Source organism: Aspergillus stella-maris, assembly GCF_047715825.1.
Source record: "Aspergillus stella-maris strain CBS 113639 unplaced genomic scaffold BDV14scaffold_19, whole genome shotgun sequence".
Taxonomy (NCBI): domain Eukaryota; kingdom Fungi; phylum Ascomycota; class Eurotiomycetes; order Eurotiales; family Aspergillaceae; genus Aspergillus; species Aspergillus stella-maris.
Window position 1 is genome coordinate 200,014 of NW_027396813.1, and position 21,897 is coordinate 221,910.

General features: G+C 50.8%; 11 protein-coding genes across 11 annotated transcripts; 6 read left to right on the forward strand and 5 right to left on the reverse strand.

Annotated features, from left to right (window-relative positions):
• Nucleotides 1-305: 305 nt before the first annotated feature.
• On the reverse strand, nt 306-833 carry BDV14DRAFT_198917 (uncharacterized protein; the record flags this gene model as incomplete). Its single annotated transcript, XM_073773096.1, has 2 exons — nt 306-543; nt 613-833. 2 exons carry the CDS (start codon nt 831-833, stop codon nt 306-308), a joined length of 459 nt encoding a protein of 152 aa, XP_073629425.1.
• Nucleotides 834-1,483: 650 nt separating this feature from the next.
• Nucleotides 1,484-2,074, reverse strand: BDV14DRAFT_198918 (uncharacterized protein; the record flags this gene model as incomplete). Its single annotated transcript, XM_073773097.1, has 1 exon — nt 1,484-2,074. One exon carries the CDS (start codon nt 2,072-2,074, stop codon nt 1,484-1,486), a length of 591 nt encoding a protein of 196 aa, XP_073629426.1.
• Nucleotides 2,075-2,467: 393 nt separating this feature from the next.
• On the reverse strand, nt 2,468-3,895 carry BDV14DRAFT_171152 (alpha/beta hydrolase). The gene has a single exon (XM_073768341.1). The coding sequence runs from the start codon at nt 3,827-3,829 to the stop codon at nt 2,867-2,869; it is 963 nt and encodes a 320-aa protein (XP_073629427.1). The 5' UTR covers nt 3,830-3,895; the 3' UTR covers nt 2,468-2,866.
• Nucleotides 3,896-4,515: 620 nt separating this feature from the next.
• On the forward strand, nt 4,516-5,805 carry BDV14DRAFT_171155 (putative steroid dehydrogenase). The gene is made up of 3 exons (XM_073768342.1): nt 4,516-4,640; nt 4,691-4,757; nt 4,803-5,805. The coding sequence occupies exons 1-3, from the start codon at nt 4,608-4,610 to the stop codon at nt 5,645-5,647; spliced, it is 945 nt and encodes a 314-aa protein (XP_073629428.1). The 5' UTR covers nt 4,516-4,607; the 3' UTR covers nt 5,648-5,805.
• A 546-nt stretch (nt 5,806-6,351) lies between these two features.
• Nucleotides 6,352-8,044, forward strand: BDV14DRAFT_198921 (cytochrome P450; the record flags this gene model as incomplete). Its single annotated transcript, XM_073773098.1, has 3 exons — nt 6,352-6,880; nt 6,960-7,171; nt 7,235-8,044. The coding sequence occupies 3 exons, from the start codon at nt 6,352-6,354 to the stop codon at nt 8,042-8,044; spliced, it is 1,551 nt and encodes a 516-aa protein (XP_073629429.1).
• Nucleotides 8,045-8,282: 238 nt separating this feature from the next.
• BDV14DRAFT_171158 (cytochrome P450) lies at nt 8,283-9,943 on the forward strand (the record flags this gene model as incomplete). The annotated part of the gene is made up of 2 exons (XM_073768343.1): nt 8,283-8,698; nt 8,748-9,943. Coding segments are annotated over 2 exons (1,583 nt in total), but the record flags the coding sequence as incomplete, so codon positions are not given.
• A 28-nt stretch (nt 9,944-9,971) lies between these two features.
• On the reverse strand, nt 9,972-12,638 carry BDV14DRAFT_198923 (a-oxoamine synthase fum8; the record flags this gene model as incomplete). The annotated part of the gene is made up of 4 exons (XM_073773099.1): nt 9,972-10,624; nt 10,674-10,952; nt 11,019-12,234; nt 12,285-12,638. The coding sequence occupies 4 exons, from the start codon at nt 12,636-12,638 to the stop codon at nt 9,972-9,974; spliced, it is 2,502 nt and encodes an 833-aa protein (XP_073629431.1).
• A 1,638-nt stretch (nt 12,639-14,276) lies between these two features.
• On the forward strand, nt 14,277-15,898 carry BDV14DRAFT_188950 (cytochrome P450; the record flags this gene model as incomplete). The annotated part of the gene is made up of 3 exons (XM_073771134.1): nt 14,277-14,693; nt 14,757-15,690; nt 15,744-15,898. The coding sequence occupies 3 exons, from the start codon at nt 14,277-14,279 to the stop codon at nt 15,896-15,898; spliced, it is 1,506 nt and encodes a 501-aa protein (XP_073629432.1).
• BDV14DRAFT_171162 (survival factor 1 family protein) lies at nt 15,631-17,261 on the reverse strand. The gene is made up of 2 exons (XM_073768344.1): nt 17,217-17,261; nt 15,631-17,169 (listed from the first exon to the last, which is right to left on the reverse strand). The coding sequence occupies exons 1-2, from the start codon at nt 17,234-17,236 to the stop codon at nt 15,918-15,920; spliced, it is 1,272 nt and encodes a 423-aa protein (XP_073629433.1). The 5' UTR covers nt 17,237-17,261; the 3' UTR covers nt 15,631-15,917.
• Nucleotides 17,262-18,006: 745 nt separating this feature from the next.
• Nucleotides 18,007-19,331, forward strand: BDV14DRAFT_171164 (TLC domain-containing protein). The gene is made up of 2 exons (XM_073768345.1): nt 18,007-18,718; nt 18,788-19,331. Exons 1-2 carry the CDS (start codon nt 18,035-18,037, stop codon nt 19,142-19,144), a joined length of 1,041 nt encoding a protein of 346 aa, XP_073629434.1. The 5' UTR covers nt 18,007-18,034; the 3' UTR covers nt 19,145-19,331.
• A 225-nt stretch (nt 19,332-19,556) lies between these two features.
• BDV14DRAFT_198927 (cytochrome P450) lies at nt 19,557-21,364 on the forward strand (the record flags this gene model as incomplete). Its single annotated transcript, XM_073773100.1, has 5 exons — nt 19,557-19,628; nt 19,699-19,849; nt 19,904-19,963; nt 20,023-20,655; nt 20,709-21,364. 5 exons carry the CDS (start codon nt 19,557-19,559, stop codon nt 21,362-21,364), a joined length of 1,572 nt encoding a protein of 523 aa, XP_073629435.1.
• Between the last annotated feature and the right edge of the window lie 533 nt (nt 21,365-21,897).

Consider the following 21,897-nt stretch of genomic DNA (forward strand, 5'->3'; position numbering starts at 1 on the left):
CCCCCTGTTCGTCATATTCATTGATAGGCATAGGCCCGGGCATATTCTTCATCCTAGACGTAAACCCCCTAAGACCTCAGCAACCCAAGTATCCTCGCAACCTTAATCACACGGACAGTTTCAGGATCAATACCCGTATCCTGACCAAATACACTCCGAAAGAGATCCTCAAGCTCGGGAGAATTGTCAACCCAATTCCATCCACCATCCATTCTTAAGATGTTTATTACCCAAGAACAATTGGAAGGAATGGAGATTTGTACCGAAAAGAGCAATCGAGGACTCAGCCCAGTCGAGGACGCCTGTTAGGTTGCAGAAAGCGGGATCGACGAGGGTGTTGCCTCCCCCGAAATTTTTGTGGCATAATACCATTGGCGACTGAGGATATGGTTTTTATTGGAGAGGCAGCGCTCAATGTGTGTGTGGAAGCGCGGTGGTAGGACATCAAGGAGGAGAGTGGGGTCGGTTGTGTATGTCTGGCGGAGGGTGTCGCGGTGTTCTGGTGCTGTGGGTTGGGGGGTCTTCCAGGATGTAGCAAAGAAGCTTAATCATTCGGAAGTCAGTATATATACAGATAACTGCACAGGATAGGCAGAGAAGTGATGCACCTACCGAGCAACATCACTCACAAGATTCCTCCGCCAAGCAGAGAAAGTTTGTGAATTCTCATCGACCGTCCCAGTATTCGCCAAAATAAAATCCAAATAGCCGACTCCCGGCATGCGATGCATAACATGGATCATCAACGGCTCCTCGCTTTCCTTTCTCTCCGTTTCGTTCTCGATCACACCTTGAATCTCCACGCTCGGCCCATAATCTCCGTGGATAGCCATCAGAGCGGACCTTGAAAGAATGTTTTTAGGGTAACGCGGGTGACGTTGCCGAAGCTGTTGCCGCCTCCTTTGAGGGCTTTGAAAAGATCGGGATTATGGGCTGCGGTCAAGGTCGCGATTGTCTTGTTCCCGAGGACGATCTGAGCATAATAGACTCGTTAAGCGAGAATAAGGTGGTTCGAAGGGTAACAGGCGCGGCATCCTTTTGTAGAGGAGAAACCTATGCAACGCGACGAGCGACATTTTCGTGTATAGGGAATCGGCTTTGCGTTTCGCCATCGACTCGGGCTCATCCTGAATCAGAGCCTTGATATCTGTTAATTTTGGTCGTTCCAATAATCGTCCATGCGTGGGCCGTTGTAATATATGATGCAGGGCTCGATGATGTGGTTATGTAGGGGTGCTAGCTCCGTCAACTGCCAGTCAATAAACGCCGTGATATCTGACGGATTGTTTGGATCCACGAAGACGTTCTCGGTGTGCATGTCGTCATGCCATATATAAGACGCGCCAATAATTTTGTCCGTGGGAACCAGATACGGGACAAGGCTCAGAACTTCTCTATCGCAAAGAGCTTCTTTCCCCTTGACGGCCGGTATGTTCCAGCGTAATGGATTGCGACCGGAGACCGAGGCAGATGTGCCATGGTCTTAAACAGTGTGCCTCTCGATGACCTGTCGCGCGTTCGTACTCCTCCACTGTGCGCCCCGGGCCCCTGTCAAAATCAAGATCGGCTCGTCTATAGCCGCAATTCTTCCGGCCGACTGATGGTCCGACGGCGTACCTGTCATCAACGATTGACTCACCGTCTTAGTTGTTGTACCGGAGAGCAGTGTTTGGCCGGAAAGGTCTCGTCCATAATAAAGACTGCCGTAGTGTGAGAAAGAGACGTTTGACCACACCTGCTGGTACATGGCAATCTTTTTCAGCACCTTGAATTGAACATCCACGTCAAGCCTATCCCAGATCGTATTGAGGGATACACCGCGCGCAAGCTCCATCAAGATGTACTCCGCGCCGACAGGATTGTCAGCAGATGAGCTCCAAGAGAAGGCCTTCGGAACCGGGGTTCCCAAGACATTTCTCATCTGACAGACATTCGTACTATCTTTAGGCTTAAAAAGGCTCCGAGAATAGCCCCTTAAAAAATCCATAGTAGCCACCTCAGACGCGGTAGTAAAGTGCTTCAAGCCCGAATTCGGATTCGGAACCTTTCCCACCACCTGGAAGCCACTGTCCATCGTGAAACAGAGTGCTTTACTGTGCATTCCATCTGCTAGTTTCTCAACTCGGACGCACTTTCTGCGGCCGGTCCCTGGAACTTCGCCTTCGGCTGCCCTTTCGGCTAGTTTGGTCAGCTCGTCAACGTTGAATTAAATATATCTCTGAGCTAGCTCCTGGACTCCATTTGTGAGGAAGCGACCGCGTGTAAAGAGGAAGAATTCTGCATCGTCATCAAAGATATTATTCGTAGTCCACGCAAGAGGACGCGTTGTTGATATTAGTCGCGAACTTTGGAATCTGACAATTGGTGGCGAGTGAATCAGAGACAGAGAAATACACCTAAAAGTAGGAGTAGAAGTACTGCGCATGTCTCAAAGCACTGGTTAAAGTCCAAAGGGAAGTGACAAATTGCCTAATAGTCGTTGTGTTGCGGTGCAGGACAAGGGAGGCTGCAAGGGGCGCCGCTCTACACAACATAGCCAAGGAAGATTAAAAGCGGCATTTCCTCTCATGCCTCCGGCTAAGTAGAAGCTACATCTGTCCCCCGGTAGCGTCTTGATGCGCGCTCAAAAGAAGACTCCGTTACAGTGAAATATCTCAAAGGCTTCATATATCGTATGTTCAGTGTTTAGTTGTGCCGTGGGGCCATGGTGCGGTAACAATCCACAATCGCGCCCTTGGTCGAGATCATGTTCGACGCCTCAGGCACCCAATCACGATCGGATACATCCGACCTGGCATATTGATGATTCCGTCTACGGATAGCTATGTAGAAAAGAAAAAATTGGATTCGGTTCCGTCGCAATACTCTATTTTGCATCAGCAATCAACCGCTCCAACCACTCCAGCCGTGCCTGGAAAGCCTTCTTGCTAACAGGTGCCTCCGGCGCAAAAGTATCAAACGCATGCCACGCCCCAAGCCAGACGTGGAATTCTGTCGGGATACCAGTCTTCCAAAGTCTATTCGCAAACTCGACGTCCTGGTCACGGAACACATCCGCTTCTCCGACGTCAATGTACGTTGGCGGCATACCCGATAGGTCACTCGCCGTCGCGGGGAGTGTATAGATTGACTTCTGTGCCCTGTCCGGGCCCAATGCAAAATCCAGTGCATCGGCAGTATCTTGCTGTGTCCAGGGTGCGAGGTCGCCGAATTGGTCTAGGGATGTTGAGATGGTCTCGTCGGAGAGCCAGGGGTAGTAGAGGAGTTGACCGAGGAGTTTAGGGCCGTTGCGGTCGCGCGTCATGAGTGATACTGCAGCTGTGAGGTTTCCTCCTGCTGAACCTCCGCAGGTCACAATCCTATCAGGGTTGAAGCCCAGTTCAGCCGCGTGTTCATGCGCCCATAGCAGTGCCGCGTAAGAATCTTCGACAGGCGCCGGCTGCGGGTGTTCCGGTGTAAGTCTATACTCCGCACCAACAACAACAACACCTAGTGTCTCGATGATATCAAACAATGTATTCAGCCCATGGAACCGATCAGACGTGCAGAAGCCGCCCCCGTGGAAGTGGACAATTCCAACTGTGTGTTCGGGCGAGTTGACGTTCTTCTTCGAGCGGAGGATAGATGCGCGGAGGGGACCCGCTGGACCAGGGATATCGACTTCTTCATGGCTAATTGCGTATCGACCGCGACTGATAGCGCCCCAAGATAGAGCAGCGTTCTTGCGGCGCTCGTCGAGCTTGTCTTGGGGAACGAGGCCGCTGGTCTTCTTGAAGCGGCTGTGGGCTTCGTAGAGGTCCGGGTCGAGTGGTGGGCGGGGGAGGGACATTGCGAATTGTAATTAAATGTTTGTTCGGCGTCACTGGGATGTTGATGAGGTTGGAATCAAGTGAGGTTCCTGGATGATGAGGGGGAACTGGGGATGAGGGGTTCAAGTACCTGGACCCACTGGCACTGACCGATGACGTGATGTGTAGATCTATCGCGATCTGCTGTTTACGACAACTCTGACTGCGCAAGGGGTCGTTAAGAATAATTTCATGCTCATAAAGTGCCTCTAATTTGTTGACTAATAAAAACAGTTTTCTTGGTTGTGGTGCTCATCATGTTGTGGCCACCGCGTCTTGAGGGTAAAGTTATATCTTTTCGTTAGCAGTTCACCCATAACTTCCTCGCACCAAGGTATGACCAAGGGTAAGAAACAGCTAGGAGACCTGGGGGATTGACGATAGGCATGAAGAACTGTTACGTGATACCAAAAGCCATGGTCATCAACATCAATTGGCCACAAGCAAAGCCTTGCCCAAACTGCAGTGCAGGAACAGTTCCTTGAATCATTTCGGGCTTAGCGGCTATACTTCGGGACCGGGCGAGCGGTGCCGCCTTCCGCACGGGAACTCTATTCTTCCGGTCTCGAGCCAGCAGCCGCACTCCGAGATCACGTGGCAGTCGGCACGTGGTTTGACTATCCCACGGCCCCTTTCAGCCCGCTGCGGCTTAGCGTTCAGCTGCAAACTCAGAGAAAAAGTGGTGTAGCTGCTGTCGCAAAATCTTTGCATTCTCAACTTCGTTGCCTATCTTCCAATCACGCAGGTGACACATTCAGAATGGGACGTGGTCAATTCAACGCAGAGGGCGAGGTAAACATTCGCATCACGTGCTTGGTTTCGCCTAGATGCTGACAAGACAGTCTGTGATCGTCGCTGGTGGTTCGCAAGGCCTTGGTCGCGAGCTTGCTCTCCTGTTAGCTGCCCAAGGTAAGCACCTGGTCTGTATTTACCTGCAGTACTAACAAGTCCCAGGCGCAAACGTAACGATCATCGCAAGATCCCCAGGACCTCTAGAAGAAACACGTCAAGAGCTCCTCAAACATGTCAAGCATGAGTCACAGACCATCTCCTCGTTTGCACTTGACCTCGCGGACGCTGCAAAGGTAGAGGAATACATCGCCTCCCTAGAGTCACCACCCACGGTCCTCTTCTGTGTCGCCGGCGGTGCCGCAGCAGACCTCGGGTTCTTCGCGGACATCAGCACCCGCAATATCCAGGCATGCATGGAGAAGAACTACTTCTCGGCTGCATTTATTGCGCATGCTGTATTCAGGCGTTGGACAAAAGAGCCTGTTGCCTCCCCGACGCGGCATCTCATCTTTACTTCGTCCACGGCTGCGTTCCTCGGGTTCCCTGGGTACTCGGCTTATGCGCCTACTAAGACCGCGACGCGTGCGCTGGCTGATACGCTTCGCCAGGAGGCACTGCTTTACTCCTCGCAACAGGAGATCAAGGTTCACTGCACGTTCCCGGGGACGTTCTACTCGGAGGGGTTCTACGAGGAGCAGAAGAACAAGCCTCAGCTTTTGAAGGAGATGGAGGGGACGACTGCGGACGAGGGCGGTCTTACTACGAAGCGAATTGCGGAGATTACCATTCAGGGACTGCAGAAGGGACAGTTCTTCATCAATATGGACGGCGATACTGACCTGCTCATGAATAACATGCGTGGCCCGAGTCCAAGAGATTCACCGATTAGAGATTGGATTGTGGGCTTGGTTGGTAGTCTGGCTTGGCCATTTTATCGGGTCAAGTTCGATAAAATGACTGTGAGGCATGGGAAGGAGATGCTGGCGAAGGGTGAGGAAGCGAGGTGATCCTGGTCGTTGACGATGTTTATCCTACTTTTACTTAATGCATAATAATATTTGACACCGTGTTTGCTGGCTGTTAAGTTGTGCAGGTCCGGCGGGGTAGCTTACATTAATGGCCTGATGCCTGAGATGTTGGACGGTAATGCATAAGCACGCAGGGGGGTGCGCTAGGAGGTGTCACCGTGTCACCTCAGCGCGCACAGATGGAAAGATGTGCCTAATATCTCCGGCCCTTTAGTGCGTGGGGTCTAGATCTCGGAGATGTGAGATAAATGGGCAGATTGCATGACGTGCCCCACAATCTTCAGACCCCCAAATTGCAAATTACGGCTTAATGTACACGTGGTCATAGCGTAGTACAGCCTGCAGCAACGTGGGGGCTGGGTATTCATCCTTCTGCTTATGCTTCGATATGCACCGTGCATTTTACAACATGCGCCCCGCCGCAATCTAGATTGCCTATCGTCTCGGCCATTCCTCCATCAATGCGTTTACTAGTCTCTTACGTTCTTCGGAATGACGGGCGTCACTATTAGTTTTGTTCAATACTGACAGGTTATGAGTGGCGCTGGGCTGGACTTTGCGGTCTACAGCCATCCATACCAAGAGCTCTGATCGCAACGTCAACGCCTCCGTCCTGATTTTATGTTGACGGCAGAATACAAACTGCAGAACTTCATGTCTGCGAGACAGACACCGGCGACACCATGGCTCTCATCCTCCTCGCCGCAACAGGCATCACAACCTACCTCACAACCCTCGTAATCTACCGCCTCTACCTCAGCCCGATATCACACTTCCCAGGCCCGCGCCTCGCAGCCCTAACATGGTGGTACCAATTCTACTACGACGTTATCCTGCAAGGACGCTACATGTTCAAAATGCAATCTCTACACGCGCAATACGGCCCCGTCATCCGGATAAACCCATGCGAATTACACGTCGCGGACCCAGAATTCATGGATACGCTGTATACGGGTCATAGTCGGAAACGCGATAAATGGAGCTTTTATACGGGTGTGTTGGGAACACCAGGGGCGGCTATGAATACGAATGGGCATGAGTTGCACCGGGTGCGGCGGAGTGCGATGAATCCGTTTTTCAGTAAGGCGACGATTCGAAACTTGCAGCCTTTGGTTGATGGGAAGGTTGATGTTCTCTTGGAACGGCTTGGGAGGGTTGGTGAGGTGGAGGGCGTGGTTCATGTTAATCATGCGGCGTCGGCTTTTACAAATGGTATGTCGTATAACTCTATTCGAGCTGAGGAACTAGCAGAGGAAGCGAAAGAAGAAGGCGACTGATGCAACGTGAACAGATGTAGTAACGGAATTCTGCTTTGGAAAGTGCCACGAACGCCTACTTAGTCCCGACTTTGACCCCTCGTTTCATGATAAAGCAAAAGCCGGCTTGAAGGTCATTCCATTTCTCGCGTCTTTTCCTTGGATTGTACGGGCGTTGGACTCTCTTCCGCCAACTTTGGGCTCATTACTGAGCAACGACTACGCTGAGTATATTGCCGAGAAAAATGTAGATTTCCTTTCAGCGTGACTAGCGAGAAAGTGAGAGCTAACGAACTTGTCAAATGTTCAGGATATACTTTCCCAAGCAACGAAAGCAATGGCCTCGCGTGACAGCACCACCATTACGTCTCCATACCGGACAATCTTTCATGAGATCCTCGACAGCAAACTCCCACCTGCAGAAAAGGTCCTTGAGCGCCTTGCAGACGAAGCAGCCGTGACATTAGCAGCAGGAACCCTCACGACGGCGTGGGTCCTAACAGTCGGAATTTACTATATCGTCGCGACACCATCTATCCTCCGCAAACTGAAGACCGAGCTTGAATCCGCGATGCCAGATTCAGATATACACGGGAGAACACCACTGAGCACATTAGAAACCCTTCCCTACCTCCGCGCCTGTGTTCAAGAAGCAATAAGACTAGGCTACGGTGCACCGGGGAGAGTTAACCAGATCGCTCCGGATGAAGCGATGCCCGTTAGAACACCCCACGGGAAAACACTCCTCATCCCACCGGGAACACCGACAAGCATGACGGTGTACCTAGTACACCACGACGAGAACCTATTCCCCAACTCGAAGGAGTATAGACCCGAACGGTGGATTGAGAATCCGCGACTCGATAAGTATCTTTTCGGGTTTGGAAAGGGGAGTCGTGCTTGTGCGGGGATTAATCTTGCTTATGCGGAGTTGACGATTGCGTTGGCGAGGTTGTTTAAGTGCTATGGGTGTAGCGAGGTTAGGGGAGAGGCAGATAAAGGTGTGTTGGAGTTATTTGAGACGGACTATGGGGATGTAGAGTGTATCGGGGCGATGGTGCTGCCTAGAATCAAGGATGGGAGTAAGGGAGTTAGAATGAGAGTGCGTAGCGTGAGTTGACATTTGGAGCCAAACAATTAGAACTGCCTATGACTAGGTGATAAAGTCAAACGCCAACCACAAGATAGCAACACTGTACTTGTTTCGAGCTTGTTCAAGTAAGATTTTAGCAGGCTGGTAGGACGTGGACAGTGGTCGTGGCAATAACCCTGCACAGATCAGGCGATGGCCCCGCGGCGGAGCGTAAAAAGAGTCGACTTTGAACATTGGAAACCTCTACTTCCTCACACCCCAGTAAAAATGCTAGCAACCTTTCTGAGCCCCTGGGTCGTGTCCGTAGCGCTTCTCGCGCTGTGGGCTGTTCGCTCCCTGGCAATCCTCCTTCACCACGCCCGCAAAGCTCGCAGCTTAGGCTGCAAGAAACCACCTAGCTATAATCCCTACTTCAACATCTTCGGGACGAGCGTTCTCTATGAATTCTACAAAGCTGACCAAAACTCGGATGTAGAAGAAGTCACTCGTCGGCAATTAGCCAGCTTATCGAAAAAGCACAAGCGCGATGTCACCACATTCAAAATCAATATGCTCGGCGGCGAAACAATCGTCACAGCAGACGAAGATAATATTCATGCGGTGCTAGTGGGCCAGTTCAGTGATTTTGTTCTGGGGCCTTATAGGTGCGAGGGTTTCAAGCCGCTGTTGGGGGAGGGGGTCGTATGTTTATCATCCTTGCTTCTGTGGTGCTTAATACTGATGAGAAAAGTTCGCAACAGACGGTCCGAAATGGGTTCACTCCAGGGCAATGCTTAAGCCTCAATTTACAAGAGACCAAATGAGCAACCTTGATCTTGAAGAAAAGCACATTTCTCATCTGTTCGAGTCTGTGGCACCCGCGGGCGAAGACGGGTGGACCGCTCATCCCGACTTTAGAGCACTGTTCCATCACTACACGATGGATTCGGCAATGGAAATGCTACTCGGCGTCTCTTCCGAGACAGCCGGCTTCTCGACGGGTATGACGGGTGAAGTAGACTGGGAGAGACTGACCCACAGCGTTGATTTCTCGCTTTCTGCCATTGCGACACGATTACTCCTCGGGCCGTTGTATTGGATTTATGATACCAACGAGTTCAAACAGTGTCGAAGCGAGGTGTTATCGTTTGTTGACAGATGTGTGACATCCGCGCTGGATCTAGTCAAGGACAACAAAGATCAGGTTAACGATGAGAAATCTCGATATATCCTCTTACACGCGCTGGCTAAAGAGACACAAGACCCGACCGAGCTCCGCGAACAAATGCTCAATGTCTTGTTAGCAGGGAGAGACACGACAGCGGCATTCTTGGGCTACCTCGTTCTCATGCTTGCGCGGCACCCAAGGGTCTACGCGAAGCTCCGTGCCGAAGTCCTCGAGAAATTCGGTACAAGGTCGAATCCGAAAACCGAAATAACATTCTACACCCTCCGCTCGTTACCATACCTCCAATACTGCCTAAACGAGACGGCTCGGCTGTACCCTCTCGTCCCCGCTACAAAACGTTTCGCTGCAAAAGACACGACCTTGCCCCGGGGTGGTGGCCCAGATGGGAAGTCTCCAATTTATGTCAAGCAAGGCCAGGATATAGTCTACGATACTCATACCCTTCATCGGGCAAAGAGAATATGGGGTGATGATGCAGAGGAGTATGTTCCTGAGCGATGGGAGGGATGGAAAGTTGGAAGGGAGTATATACCCTTTAGCGCGGGACCGAGAATCTGTGTAGGACAGCAATTGGCGTTGACAAAGGCTAGTTACTTTGCTGTTAGGCTAGTGCAGAGGTTTGATGCGATTGAAAATGTCAATGGCGGGAAGAGAATTAGATGTAAGGTTAGTCTGGGAAATAGTCCTGCGGATCCTGTCGAGTTGAGGCTGCATGAGGCGAGATATTAGAGACGAACGAGAGTTGTTTTGGTCGGTAACCGTGACATAGATTGTTTATTTCAATCTCTATCGTTTCCCAGATAATATCATCAACATAGCATCAGACATCGCAGCCTGCAAAGGCATCGGCGGCGTCGAGAAGAAATAGGCCTTGGCGTCCCACGTAAGGTTCTCTACTACGCTAGCATGGCCAGTAACGTATCCTCCCTGGTGGCCGAAAGCATCAAACCACGAGCCGGCAACAATGATATGTACAGGACATTCTATCTTGTCGCAGGCCGTCTTGAGAAAATCAACACCGTGCCTCTCTTCCATGAGACTGAGATATCCCAAAGACCGTGGTCCAATTTTGCCTAATCCGTTTCTGTCGTCGAGCATTATCGTGATACCAACAGGTTTATTTAACGATAGAACTGGGGCGGCGGACTGGAAAAAGGTGGGAAGGTCGAGGACTACCCCGTTTGATACCGTCTCAAAGTACATAGTGAGATGGGATCTCTCGCCATGACTGGCAAGCCTAGCTAATAGGTCTTTATGGCTGTCATAGAAGTCCAAAGAGACGTGTTCGCTTGGCTTGTTGAGTGTTGCGCCCTTGATCATGTTTAGTGGTGCATTTGACCCGACGAACACCCTGTTCATAACCACTGGTGAGCAATTGCGGCTCATTAGGGCTGTAAGGGTGCTTCCGATTGTAATTTCCGCGTCCCCGCAGATCATCGCTTTCTGGATTAGCAAACTTTAATTAATTTTGGGAACGATGGGACCAACCTCTACACCTTCCCGATTGTGCCAGCAAACTGGGGTAAAGGCTAGCCAGCCGGCGCTCGAGCTGGATGAAGATATCAAAACTGCCATAGAACCACCTTGCTGAGCACGGGCCAATTCCATATCTCCTCAACGCTTCAACCCCGGCATTTCGCACAAGGTCATCGCCTTTGTGATTATCCAGCCTGCGATTGCTCATTGTGCCAGCGAGCTCATCAACGTACTTCAGCATGTTTGCATCAACTGCTGCAGACTCTGCGATAACCGCAGGATCAACGTAGTCTGTCATTGTTAGTAGTGCTGCATCATAAGAAGCAGGTACTACGCCTCGGACCCGAATCCTCTGACTGACGATATTTATTACCGTCAACATCCGGTGAATATCTGGCCAGGTTGTTGTAGCAGCCATACAGAAACGCATTCGACAACCCCATAGCGGCGTTGCAGGTGGCCCTCCAGCAGTAACAGCGAGACCGAGACTCACAGCATGTGTGTGGAAGTTCGTCGCTTGACTGACTGTTCCAGCGGGAAAAACGACAATTGCGGCACCAGGGGAAGAGAGAACCTGAAGTCCTGCCTTCCGTAATCCCTCGGCAACATATTCGGCTTTTTCACGGATCATGTGCATGCGGTGTTTGATGAGAAGCGGTTTGCGGAGGAGATTCAATATCCGTAGCAGAACGACAGTTGATAATGTCTCGACACCACGAGCATCTCTTGCAGCAGCCTGCTTGCGCAGCTCCGTCGCGAAGATCCCATTTGCAAGAACCATCCCACCGGTGCATCCAACAGCCTTGCTGAACATAGCAGACATAAGATCGACCTCAGACATGGGACACGTAAATCCAGCGTCTTCCCAGTAGTTCAGTGATCCCTTTCCCATGCTCCCCAGCGCCATAAATGAGTGTGCCTCGTCAACGAGCAAACTGAACCCATACACTTTCTTCAGTGCTAGTATAGCCGGAATAGGAGGCACGGAACCCTCCATGCTGTATATGCCCTCAACAGCCACAACAATAAATGCCGCGGGGTCCTGCTCGCGGTACATCCGCAGTTTATACTCAAGATCCGTCAAATCCGAGTGGTCGAATTTATGTGTCCGCGCAGACTTGTTGAAGAATGCACCTGTAAACATACTATTATGGCAGTCTCGATCACATAGGAACACGAGCTTCTTTCCAAGACCCTTCGCAACACCTGCTGCGGTGGCGAAACCAAGGACATTCGTGCTGAACCCGCTCGGCGCCGTAGCTGCAACATCGAATCCCATGTAATCTGCGCACTCTTTCAGAACCGTTGGTTCAAGGGCTGGTGGCGCCGGTGCAAAGGGTAATTTCAGCAGAGCAGCCTCCATGACCTTCTCAGCGCCTGGTTCGAGGCTCAGTTGCGTGAAACCGCCGTAGTTGTTTGATGCGCAGTTGATCATTTCTGTTGGTGTTACGAGTGACAAGTCGTAGCTTTCCTCGTAGAGCCGCGTTACATGTGGTGGAATCATCTTCACTGCCATCCTGGGATAGGGTCCGGAGACTACCACTCGGGGATCTCGGCGGATGACTGGAAGGTGCTATTTCCATAGTTAGTCTAGAAAAATTTGATTCAACCGAGGGAACATACGTAGTAATGGCTTATAAGTTCCGTCAAGAGAATCGGTCTGAAGCGTCGGCGCTCTTTGAAGTCGCGCCATAGCTGAACAAGAACCACCATGGTGCTGAACCAGAAGAAGCGCAGCATCTCCAGGTATGTCACTGTTGGGTCTTCTGGACGGGCTGTCCTGACGTTCTTTTGAGGGACTGCACATAGTGATGTTGCTTCCTTTATCGGTGGACTTGTGACTGGGATTTCTGAGATTTCTTCGTCCGACGCAGGTACCTCTTCTGCCTTGACGATGACATGCTTGCTTTTGACATCACTGTTTATGACTTCAATGGCTGTCTCAGAGGCAGCCATTATGCTAGCCATAGCTGGCATGGTAGTGTTCAAGGCCTTCAACAATTGCGGCACAAGTGTATAAGGCCTTTAGCACCAATCGTGGTACAATTCGCAAAGACCTTCTTCTTAAAGTGAATTTGAAGAGAAAATATGCTTATACAGGTGCAGCTTACAATAATCCGACTGCTCCCACCACTGAAAATTCAATCCCACCAAAGACCCTAGTTACTCCCTCAAGTTCAGCTTGATAACTGGCACAAATAGTATTGCGCACGATCAGGACGGGACTACATTGGCTGCGACCTATCGGGCTGTCGCCGACCTACTTGGGATAATTACCTTCCTGGTGAGAAGTCTCTGTACAGCCTACTGATTCAGAACGCGAGCGATACAAAGCGTACACCGCTGCGGAGGATTCGGGTCTTTGGTGCAACGGAGAAACTAGCCCCCAGAGTCGTGGTATTATTCTGCATCAGCAATCTATGTGCAGTGTCGGTCCAAACCATGGATGCCTGTTGATACAGCTCGCTGTCCAGCTGAATGTACGAGCTAGTACTACGGCCCAGGCCCGGAATTGACTCATGTTCCATCCATCTTGAGGCTTCGAGTATGAGCTTGAGGGGCCGTTTTCATGACTCCAACATATTGGTGTCTGTACATCGTCTATACTTGCCAAAAGATGAGCTCGGCATCCTGCACAGACCGCCACGAGTCAAGCATTCGGTAATTGAAACGCGCAACATGCTGACAGGCTGCCCACGCTGCAGCACGACTCGCGTCTTCATGTCTCGGCTGTTGTCTAGGTACTACCTGGATATGGTCAGCTCAGACGCAAGTATGGTACCATAGTGGAGCCATCGATATGAAAGAACACGCATGGACCGGCTAGCTATGGAATCCAGATAGATTGTCGCTGCACGTCCCATGTACCCCACGGCCAAGTCCCCGTCTGAACTAAACTAGCGCCTCTGTCATTCCGCGGAGCTCGTCTTGCAAATACACCACAATTCTGCAGGTACTTAACTGTAACAGACTAACGATCGTTACTGCCAAGTTGCGGAATCCTTCAAGCCCCACAGCTTATCTTCCACTCCTCGCCATTGACTCGTGGGTTGGGGGCCGGATGCCGGGTATACCATGCTGCAGAGATTGTAGGATGCGGAGCGATTGCCGGAGATACCTGTGCCTTGGGGGCGGAATCTAGAAGGATCTAGTCTCATGGTTCATATCGAGGCTTAGACATTTAGATGAAGCCGTGCACATATTGTCGATACATTTCGACACGCACGGATACCATTGGAGGAATGCCGGAGGTCAGCTTGATAGCTGCCTACGAGATAGATTGCGAGCTGATGGGGCTTCGTGTCTCAGCTCGGATGAGGGCGGTTAGGGTGAATATGTACTAAATTGAATTGAGACCGTATTGCGCGTGAAGAAATACAACGGCGCGTTGTCGTGAGAGAATGAGCGCGCCTCGAATAGATTAACCCAATCTGTTCGGCAGAGGAGAAGTTCGAGCAGTTTGAACGACACCCGACTTCCGTGATAGAACGTCGAACGAACTCTGTGAGGCATCAGGCAATGTCACGTTTGGTAGAAGATTACTGCTAGTCATATCTGGTTGGTCAAAATATAGACAACCCCAGTAGTCGCGATTGACATGCGCAAAACACCATAATGGCACAAGCAACGTACTTCCTATGTCTAACTGCGATAACATATGTCATTTACCGGCTTACCGGACGCTTTGCGAGGAACATCATACACTATCGCGAGGCGAAGAAGCTAGGATGTCTCCCAGCACCCAAACTGCGAATGCGCGACCCCATCTTTGGTCTCGATATTCTAGTCCGTATCTTCAAAGCGCTTCGAACACATTCCCTGCTCGCCCAGCTGCACGAGATATACCATGAATATGGAACAACAATCAATACGCCTATTATGGCCCTCCCACCGATAACGACGATAGAGCCCGAGAATGTTAAGGCGGTCTTGTCAGATATCCAAACGTTTGGTCTTGGGCCGAGAAGAATGCAGATGCTGGGCCCTCTAAGTGGACATGGGATATTTACCACTGAGGGTCCCGCTTGGAAGGTATACCTCCTTCTCAAAACGATCTTGGCTTTAATGTGGATGTGCTAACTCGCATGATCGCAGCGCTCCCGCCAGCTGCTGAGACCAAACCTCACAAGAGGCCAAGCGCACAACCTCCCTATGTTCGAGCGACATATCCAAGACCTCTTGAAACTCATCCCCCACAACGGCGAGACCGTGAATTTGCATCCTCTTTTCACGAGTTTGACAGTCGACAGCGGGACAGAGCTCCTCTTTGGTATATCATCCAATTCTCTCCTCGAGGGCGAGAGCGTAGACATGTCAACTAGTTTCGCGAAGAGTCTCGACGCCGCGCAAGAGGAGATTGTTAAGCGTGATATTCTTGGCCCTGTACTTGTTCACCTGCGTGACCAGAAGACGTTCAGGAGGAACTTAAAGACGGTGCATGATTTCATCGACAGCTATGTCGTCAAAGCCCTCGCGTCCTTTGAGAAGGATGAGCAGAAGTCGCAAGGTGAAGATCGGTATATCTTCCTGCATGAACTTGCAAAGCAAACAAGAGACCCGCTTGCGCTTCGCTGGGAAACACTCAATGTTCTCATTGCGGGGCGAGATACAACGGCCGTGTTACTGAGCAATACGTGGTTTATTCTCGCGAGAAGACCGGATATATGGGAGAAGCTCAAGGCCGAGGTCGCGACACTGAATGGTCGACCACCCTGCCTGCCGCAGTTAAATGAACAGAAATATGTTCGATGGATTCTGCACGAGACGTTGCGGTTGTACCCCGTTCTTCCAATCAATGCCCGCACAGCGAATAAAGATACGACCATCCCGCGCGGGGGCGGAAAGGATGGACAGTCACCGGTCTTCATACCAAAGGGCAGCGAAGTTGCGTGGAATACGTGGTCCATGCACCGAAGGAAGGACTACTTTGGCGACGACGCGGACGAGTTTGTTCCTGAGCGATGGGAGGGGATGAGGCCCGGTTGGGAGTATTTGCCATTTAACGGGGGGCCGAGGAGGTGTTTGGGTGGTGAGTGTCCTTGCTTCCTGGGAATGTGCATGGAGTGCTAATGTAGTCTGCAGAGGAATACGCCCTTATGGAAGCGTCCTATACTACCGTCCGTATGGCGCAGCATCTCAGCTCCATTAAAGCAAGAGATGACAGACCGTGGACAGAGAAAATGGGGGTTGTCACGTCTAGTTTGCATGGGTGTCAGGTGGCGGTCACATTTGCATAGACAGGAAATATTAAACTGATTAAGAGATAAATGTGGCTTCAGAAAGGAGATGGCCTTTCTCCTCGACAGTCTGGGCACCGTTATTGATCGACAGAACCAGACTGTCCTTTGGCCCTTCCACGAACTGGTAGATGTACGGTTTGGTCCCAACCACCCCTCCAACAAGAGATTTGATAACCCCCGGAATATGGTGGAGCACATCAATGCGGTCTTGTCTCTCACCCAGTGGTCCTTTGAGTGTCGCAGAAAAGCCGCCGTCCTTGCTCTTCCACGTATACTCCGCACTGGCAGGCTCTGGCCAGAGTGTCTCTTTATCCTCCTTGGTCTCGAGATACTCAATGATATTATCACCACCTGCGTAGAGGATTTTTCCCTGCTGATCAACTACCCCGCCAACATTCACCTTCGTATTCGCATACGAGGGTGGCGTCGTAAACTCCATCATGATGGCAGAGTACTTCTCCGTCTGGAACGTAACAAAGTTCCACCTCGCCGCAGCATGATGAGGCTTCATTCCCTGGATAGCATGAATGAAGACACCTCTTCCAGGGCTATCGGATGATCCAAACGTATATTCCTTCTCCGGCGTCCTTATACTCCCCGTAACATCCGACCGCGCCCAAAACCGATGTCTCATCTCACCCCACGGATTCGCCTTGTCCGTGCCATACAGTGTTGTGCCATCATTTCCAACCTGGAACCCATCACCCGTTCGCTTAACGACAAGATCGATCAGCGCTTCGTCGTTCCGCGCGGACTTGATCTCGTATGCGTCGCCGGCTTCGTTGAGTGCGATCGACAGGTTATCCGCGAAAAGGGTGTTCATGTCCTCGGTGAAACAGTGGTTCTCGAGCGGGTCGGAGTTCCATAAGTGCGTTTTGCCGTTGTCTTTGTGGTTCCAGATTTTGACGTTCAGTTGGCAGGTTACCATTAATCCGCTTTTCATAGGGTTGTTGTTAGTACAGGGTATCACAATGGCTATATCCTGTTCGGATGGATCCGATCGGATACATCCGGTCGGGGATAAACATCGTCGGAGAAGGAAAAAGGGTACCCACGCAACATTGTTGTATATGATCTGAACACTTCCAACCTCTCCCCGTGGCGAGAACAGATAGAAGATCTGCGTCTCGACATTCGTCGTCTGCATAGCCTTCCACTTCAGGTCGTCCTTGGTGAGAACCGAGTACGCCGGCCCCGCTTGGTCGGTGACAGGGTGGATGGCGCCGGGGCCATATTCGGGCTCTGCGGTGCCGACCGTGTACGAGAGACTGTTCTTTTAGCTTTATAAAGGTAATAAAGAGTATGAGAGACCAACGTCGACTTTATCCAGTTCATGGCGGTGGTTGTTGATGGTAGTAGGATATGTTGGGGTTGGAGGTGAGCTGATGTGGCGCTGCGGTTATGTCATCGTATGAGCTGGGAAGACGCTTACAACTCAGCGCTTGGCTGGCAGGAGTCTAACTGCTGGTGGTTAGAAGTACGAAACGCGATTGATTCTTCATTGTTCAGCTATAGAACATAACAGGCAAGTTGTCTTTGCTGGAATGTTATATCCGTTCTCGTTAGCAACGTTCGCTGTTGTTGAACCTGGCAGCGAGCGATATATATAATGCTTCACGAGCGTTAAAAGTTATTGACTACTAAAGGGTTGTATATCGCAAAGACGCAAGAAAGGCAAAACAGAGAGGCAGACGATTCCACATATTCCTCACCCAGGTTGGTGATAGCATGGTCACACTGTCGAGCTTCTGCGGACGTGAGGAAATTAGAGCTCGCCAAAACCGCGACAGCCGGCAATCCGTGGAGCACATCGTGTACCTACAACTCAACCCCCAAACGCCAAGCTTACGAAAACGTACACTACGATGAGCTGTGCGTGTCGAGGGAAAGTTGGGGGCTATGCAGCACACTACTACGGAGTCATGGTGGACTCAGCTGCTTGAGCTAGGGGTAAGCGTGGGACGTGCGCTGTCATTGCTAGTAATACTTGTGTATTGACCATCGTCGAGCTGCGCCTAGTCCAATAGGCCAATTTATAGTATAGCCGACTTTTCGCGACTTGCGTAGAGACACTGATGTTTGCTCAAACCCGCGTTTTTGCTATCCTCGAGTGATCCCAGACTCTCAACGACAATGGCTTCAAAACAGACCCAGAAGGGCAAAGTCCGCTTCGAGGCGCACTCGTCCTCCCCAGCTTACTCGCTTTACGTCTCAGTCATTGTATTCATAGCCGCATACTATGTATTCCCCGCCGAATCGAACCCGCTACACCCGTTCCTATTCCTATCCTACCGAGATTCAACAAATAGCAATGGCGAAAGTCTCTACGGCAAAGGCCCCAAAGACCTTCTCTTCGTCTCATTCTACGGCCTCGTCCTCTTCGCAGCGCGCGACTTCACCCGCCAAATAATCGGTCGCTCACTTGCGTCAATCCTCGGAATCAAAGGCGCAACAGTTGAAAAGTTCACTCAACAACTATGGCAAGGCGTTTATTTCACTTTCATCGCGCTTTTTGGGCTGTACGTTATGACTCAGACACCGATGTGGTACTTCCATATGCCTGGTCTCTTCGAAGGGTTCCCGCATCGGCAGCTCATTGCGCCGTTCAAGGTTTTCTACCTTCTTCACTCGGGAAATTGGATTCAGCAGGCGGCTGTTACATTCTTGGGATTGGAAAAGAGTAGGAAGGATAACTTTATTATGAGCGCGCATCATGTTGTTACGTTGCTGGCTATACCACTTGTGTATATGGCTCATATGACGCATTTTGCGCTCGTGTTGATTATTCCGCATGATGTTAGTGATGCGCTTCTAGCGGTAAGTCGTCTCGTTCCCCCGACGCAAACATGGTGGACATAATGCTAACAGGTTTGTTAAATTAAACAGTTCGCAAAGTGCATATCCTACGCAACGAAAAACCCCTACATCTCAATGCCATACTTTGCGCTTTTCGTCGGAAACTGGATCTACTGGCGACACTACATCGGCGGTATTACATTCTGGACGTTACTGACAAAGTATCGCCCAGCTATAACAGAGGCATATGGCTGGGAAGACGAGCAGTGGAAAGCGGCTACGTTACATGGGGCTGTGACTGTGCTGTTTGGGGCGCTGCAAGTTATGAATGCCTACTGGCTGTTTCTGATTTTGAGGATTACTGTGAAGAGTGTGTTTGGGGGAGAGGTTCCGACGGACGAGAGGGAGAGTGAGGAGGAGGGTGATGTCAAGACCAAGGGGGATTAAAGCCGAAATATCCTCGTGCAAAAAAAAGTTAAGATTTCTGTTGGGGAGGGGAGACAAGCAGACGAGACCTGGGTGACCTGACAGTGGGGGGTACGCCGAGATTCAGCCCCGCGTGTGAATAAGCACTGCATGTACGCTACTGTTTGCAGTACAGTACCTGGCTGCCGGCAATAATGGATTAAATTACACGAACACCAATTCTTCATGCCGTATTACCTGAACAGACTAAAAGTTAGCGTGTCTACACGATGTGCTGACTGCGTGGGGCTGAGGCCTGGCACCATGTTGTCTCGGACGTAGAGAGGCCTACTATGGCATAACTGAAATCAAGGGACGATGTCGATTCATGCACAAAATTTGCATTCGGCCATCAACGCTCAGCCCACGGTCACCTCAAACAATGGATGTCAATATGGCCATAGGGAAAATAGCCTGGAGCGTCACTCGAGGTGTTGGTGCCATTTTGCTGTTCGGCTTTCTCTATGTAAGTGATAACCGTTTTGCAGCATGTTTACTCTGTAATGATAACGAGCTAACAATCAATTCATGTCAAGCTCCTTGCGAAAGCCATCTACCTCGTCACGTTCCATCCTTACGCGCGTTACCCCGGACCAATTCTCGCAAAATTCACAAACTTCTACGCGGCATACCATTCATGGAAGGGTGATCTCCACGTTGACATCTGGAGATGCCATGAGAAATATGGTGGGTGTTGGTAGTGCTTGCATGGGCTCCTTGCTAACAAAGGGGGCGATATAGGGGACAGGGTACGATATGCGCCTGATAGACTTTTGATAAACACTGCACAGGCAGTTAAGGGTAAAGCCCGCCATGAGTGATACCAATGTGAATGTAGCTGATAGGATGGGATGTTGCAGATATCTACGGCCGCGAACATGGTCTCACGAAGTCAAGCGCGTATGAAGCCGTCATGCCGCGCAGCGTCGCAAACACAATGACTCTGCGCGACAAAAAAGAGCACGGTCGCCGACGACGGATTCTAGCAGCTGGCTTCTCTGACGCTGCAATCCGGTCGTATGAGCCCAAGGCACGAGCTATCGTCAACCGCCTCTGCGCAGTGCTGGGACCAACATCCACACAAGCTGAGAAGAACGAGTGGTCTGAACCTCGAGATCTTGCGCCCTGGAGTAATTACGTCTTCTTCGATCTTGCCAACGACATTATATTTGGACAAGACTGGAACTGCATCGAGAATGCCAAGAACAGGGAGGTCATTGATGCCATTCCGATATCGAATATCCGCGCTGGAGTTCTGTCTAATGCACCTGAGATCAAATGGAAGCGGTTCGACAAGAAATTATTCATACCGTCGATTATTGCACGAGGCAAGTTCATCATGTTTATTAAAGAGACTGTTTATAAAAAGGTAATGGAGAAGGAGAAGAAGAGTGATATTTTTTCGACTCTGGTACATTCGCGCGACGAGGAGTCGGGGACGCAGTTGACCCAGGCGGAACTGGCGGCTGAGACAGCGAATTTGATTTCAGCTGGTAAGTATCCTTTTCGAGCGATAGAAATAATCTCAATACTGACCACCATCGAGGATCCGATACATCCTCAACAACCATCGCCGCTCTATTTTTCTACCTGAGCAGATACCCAGATGCCTATAAGAACGTCGCCGACGAAGTACGCCGCGTCTTCCCAACGGCCTCCGACGTAACACTTGGAACGGCTCTACATACCTGCACCTACCTTCGTGCCTGCCTAGATGAAGCTCTCCGACTCGCACCCGCCGTCGCAAGCGCACCCTGGCGCGAGGTCCTGACAGGGGGCGCAATGATAGACGGGTGTTACATACCGGCCGGCTACGACGTCGGACTGGGTATCTACAGCATCCACCATAATGAGAAATACTTCAGTGACCGCTTCACATTTCGACCGGAACGATGGATCCTAGGACCTGAGAGCAACACAACAAGGGAGGAATTTGATCGTGCACGCTCAGCGTTCAATCCCTTTAGCGTTGGGCCGCGAAGCTGTATCGGAAAAGGGCTCGCTATGGCGGAGATCATGTTTATTATGGCTACTGTCCTTATTTCCTTTGATTTCAGAAGGGCGGATGGGGATATTGGATCGTTGGGCGAGGGGCATCCTAGCAAGGGATATGGACGGCATCGCAGGGACGAGTACCAGATGATTGACCATGTTATTTGCTCAAAGGAGGGACCTGTTTTGCAGTTCCGCAAAAGGGTGTAACTAGCCACCTGGCAAACAATGAGAGTTGCTTCTGAAGTCCCAATGTTCTAGTGGTTCTATTGATAAAACTCCCAATATTTGTCGGAGCAACAATGAGTACATTCAGGGACGGACGTAGGCATTGGTCCCCATGAAGGCCATGGCCTATACCATGCGAAGGGATTCTGTGAAACAAACCTATTTGTCGCGCTCCATTCTTTCAGCATCCTCACAACGGAGTTGAACCTCAATTGCCCGGCTGTACAGATAACCAACCCCTCCTATAAACCCTAACGCCGGTATCAGTCTGACACCAGGGGAAGCTCGTTCCCACCAGCCCAGGGTATCACGGAGATACGAAGTCATCGCAATCTTCAGCAATACGACCCCAATCAAAAGTGGACCCAAAGCACAGGCTAGATGGCCCGAAATATCTCCGCTTGGGCAGCTCCCAAGCCTAGCTCTCTAGCTCGAGACGGTGTAAGAAACTAGTCTACCCCAACCACGAGTCAACAGTAAGCACTAGAAACGGCGTAACTACAGTACTCGAAATT

Coding starts and splice junctions, on each gene's coding strand:
- BDV14DRAFT_171155 (XM_073768342.1), top strand. CDS start 4,608: ATGGGACGTGGTCAATTCAACGCAGAGGGCGAG. Junction 4,641..4,690: donor AATTCAACGCAGAGGGCGAG/GTAAACATTCGC, acceptor CTGACAAGACAG/TCTGTGATCGTCGCTGGTGG. Junction 4,758..4,802: donor TCTCCTGTTAGCTGCCCAAG/GTAAGCACCTGG, acceptor AACAAGTCCCAG/GCGCAAACGTAACGATCATC.
- BDV14DRAFT_171164 (XM_073768345.1), top strand. CDS start 18,035: ATGGCTTCAAAACAGACCCAGAAGGGCAAAGTCCGCTTCGAGGCGCAC. Junction 18,719..18,787: donor TTAGTGATGCGCTTCTAGCG/GTAAGTCGTCTC, acceptor TAAATTAAACAG/TTCGCAAAGTGCATATCCTA.
- BDV14DRAFT_171152 (XM_073768341.1), bottom strand. CDS start 3,829: ATGTCCCTCCCCCGCCCACCACTCGACCCGGACCTCTACGAAGCCCAC.
- BDV14DRAFT_171162 (XM_073768344.1), bottom strand. CDS start 17,236: ATGAACTGGATAAAGTCGAC. Junction 17,170..17,216: donor ATGAACTGGATAAAGTCGAC/GTTGGTCTCTCA, acceptor CTAAAAGAACAG/TCTCTCGTACACGGTCGGCA.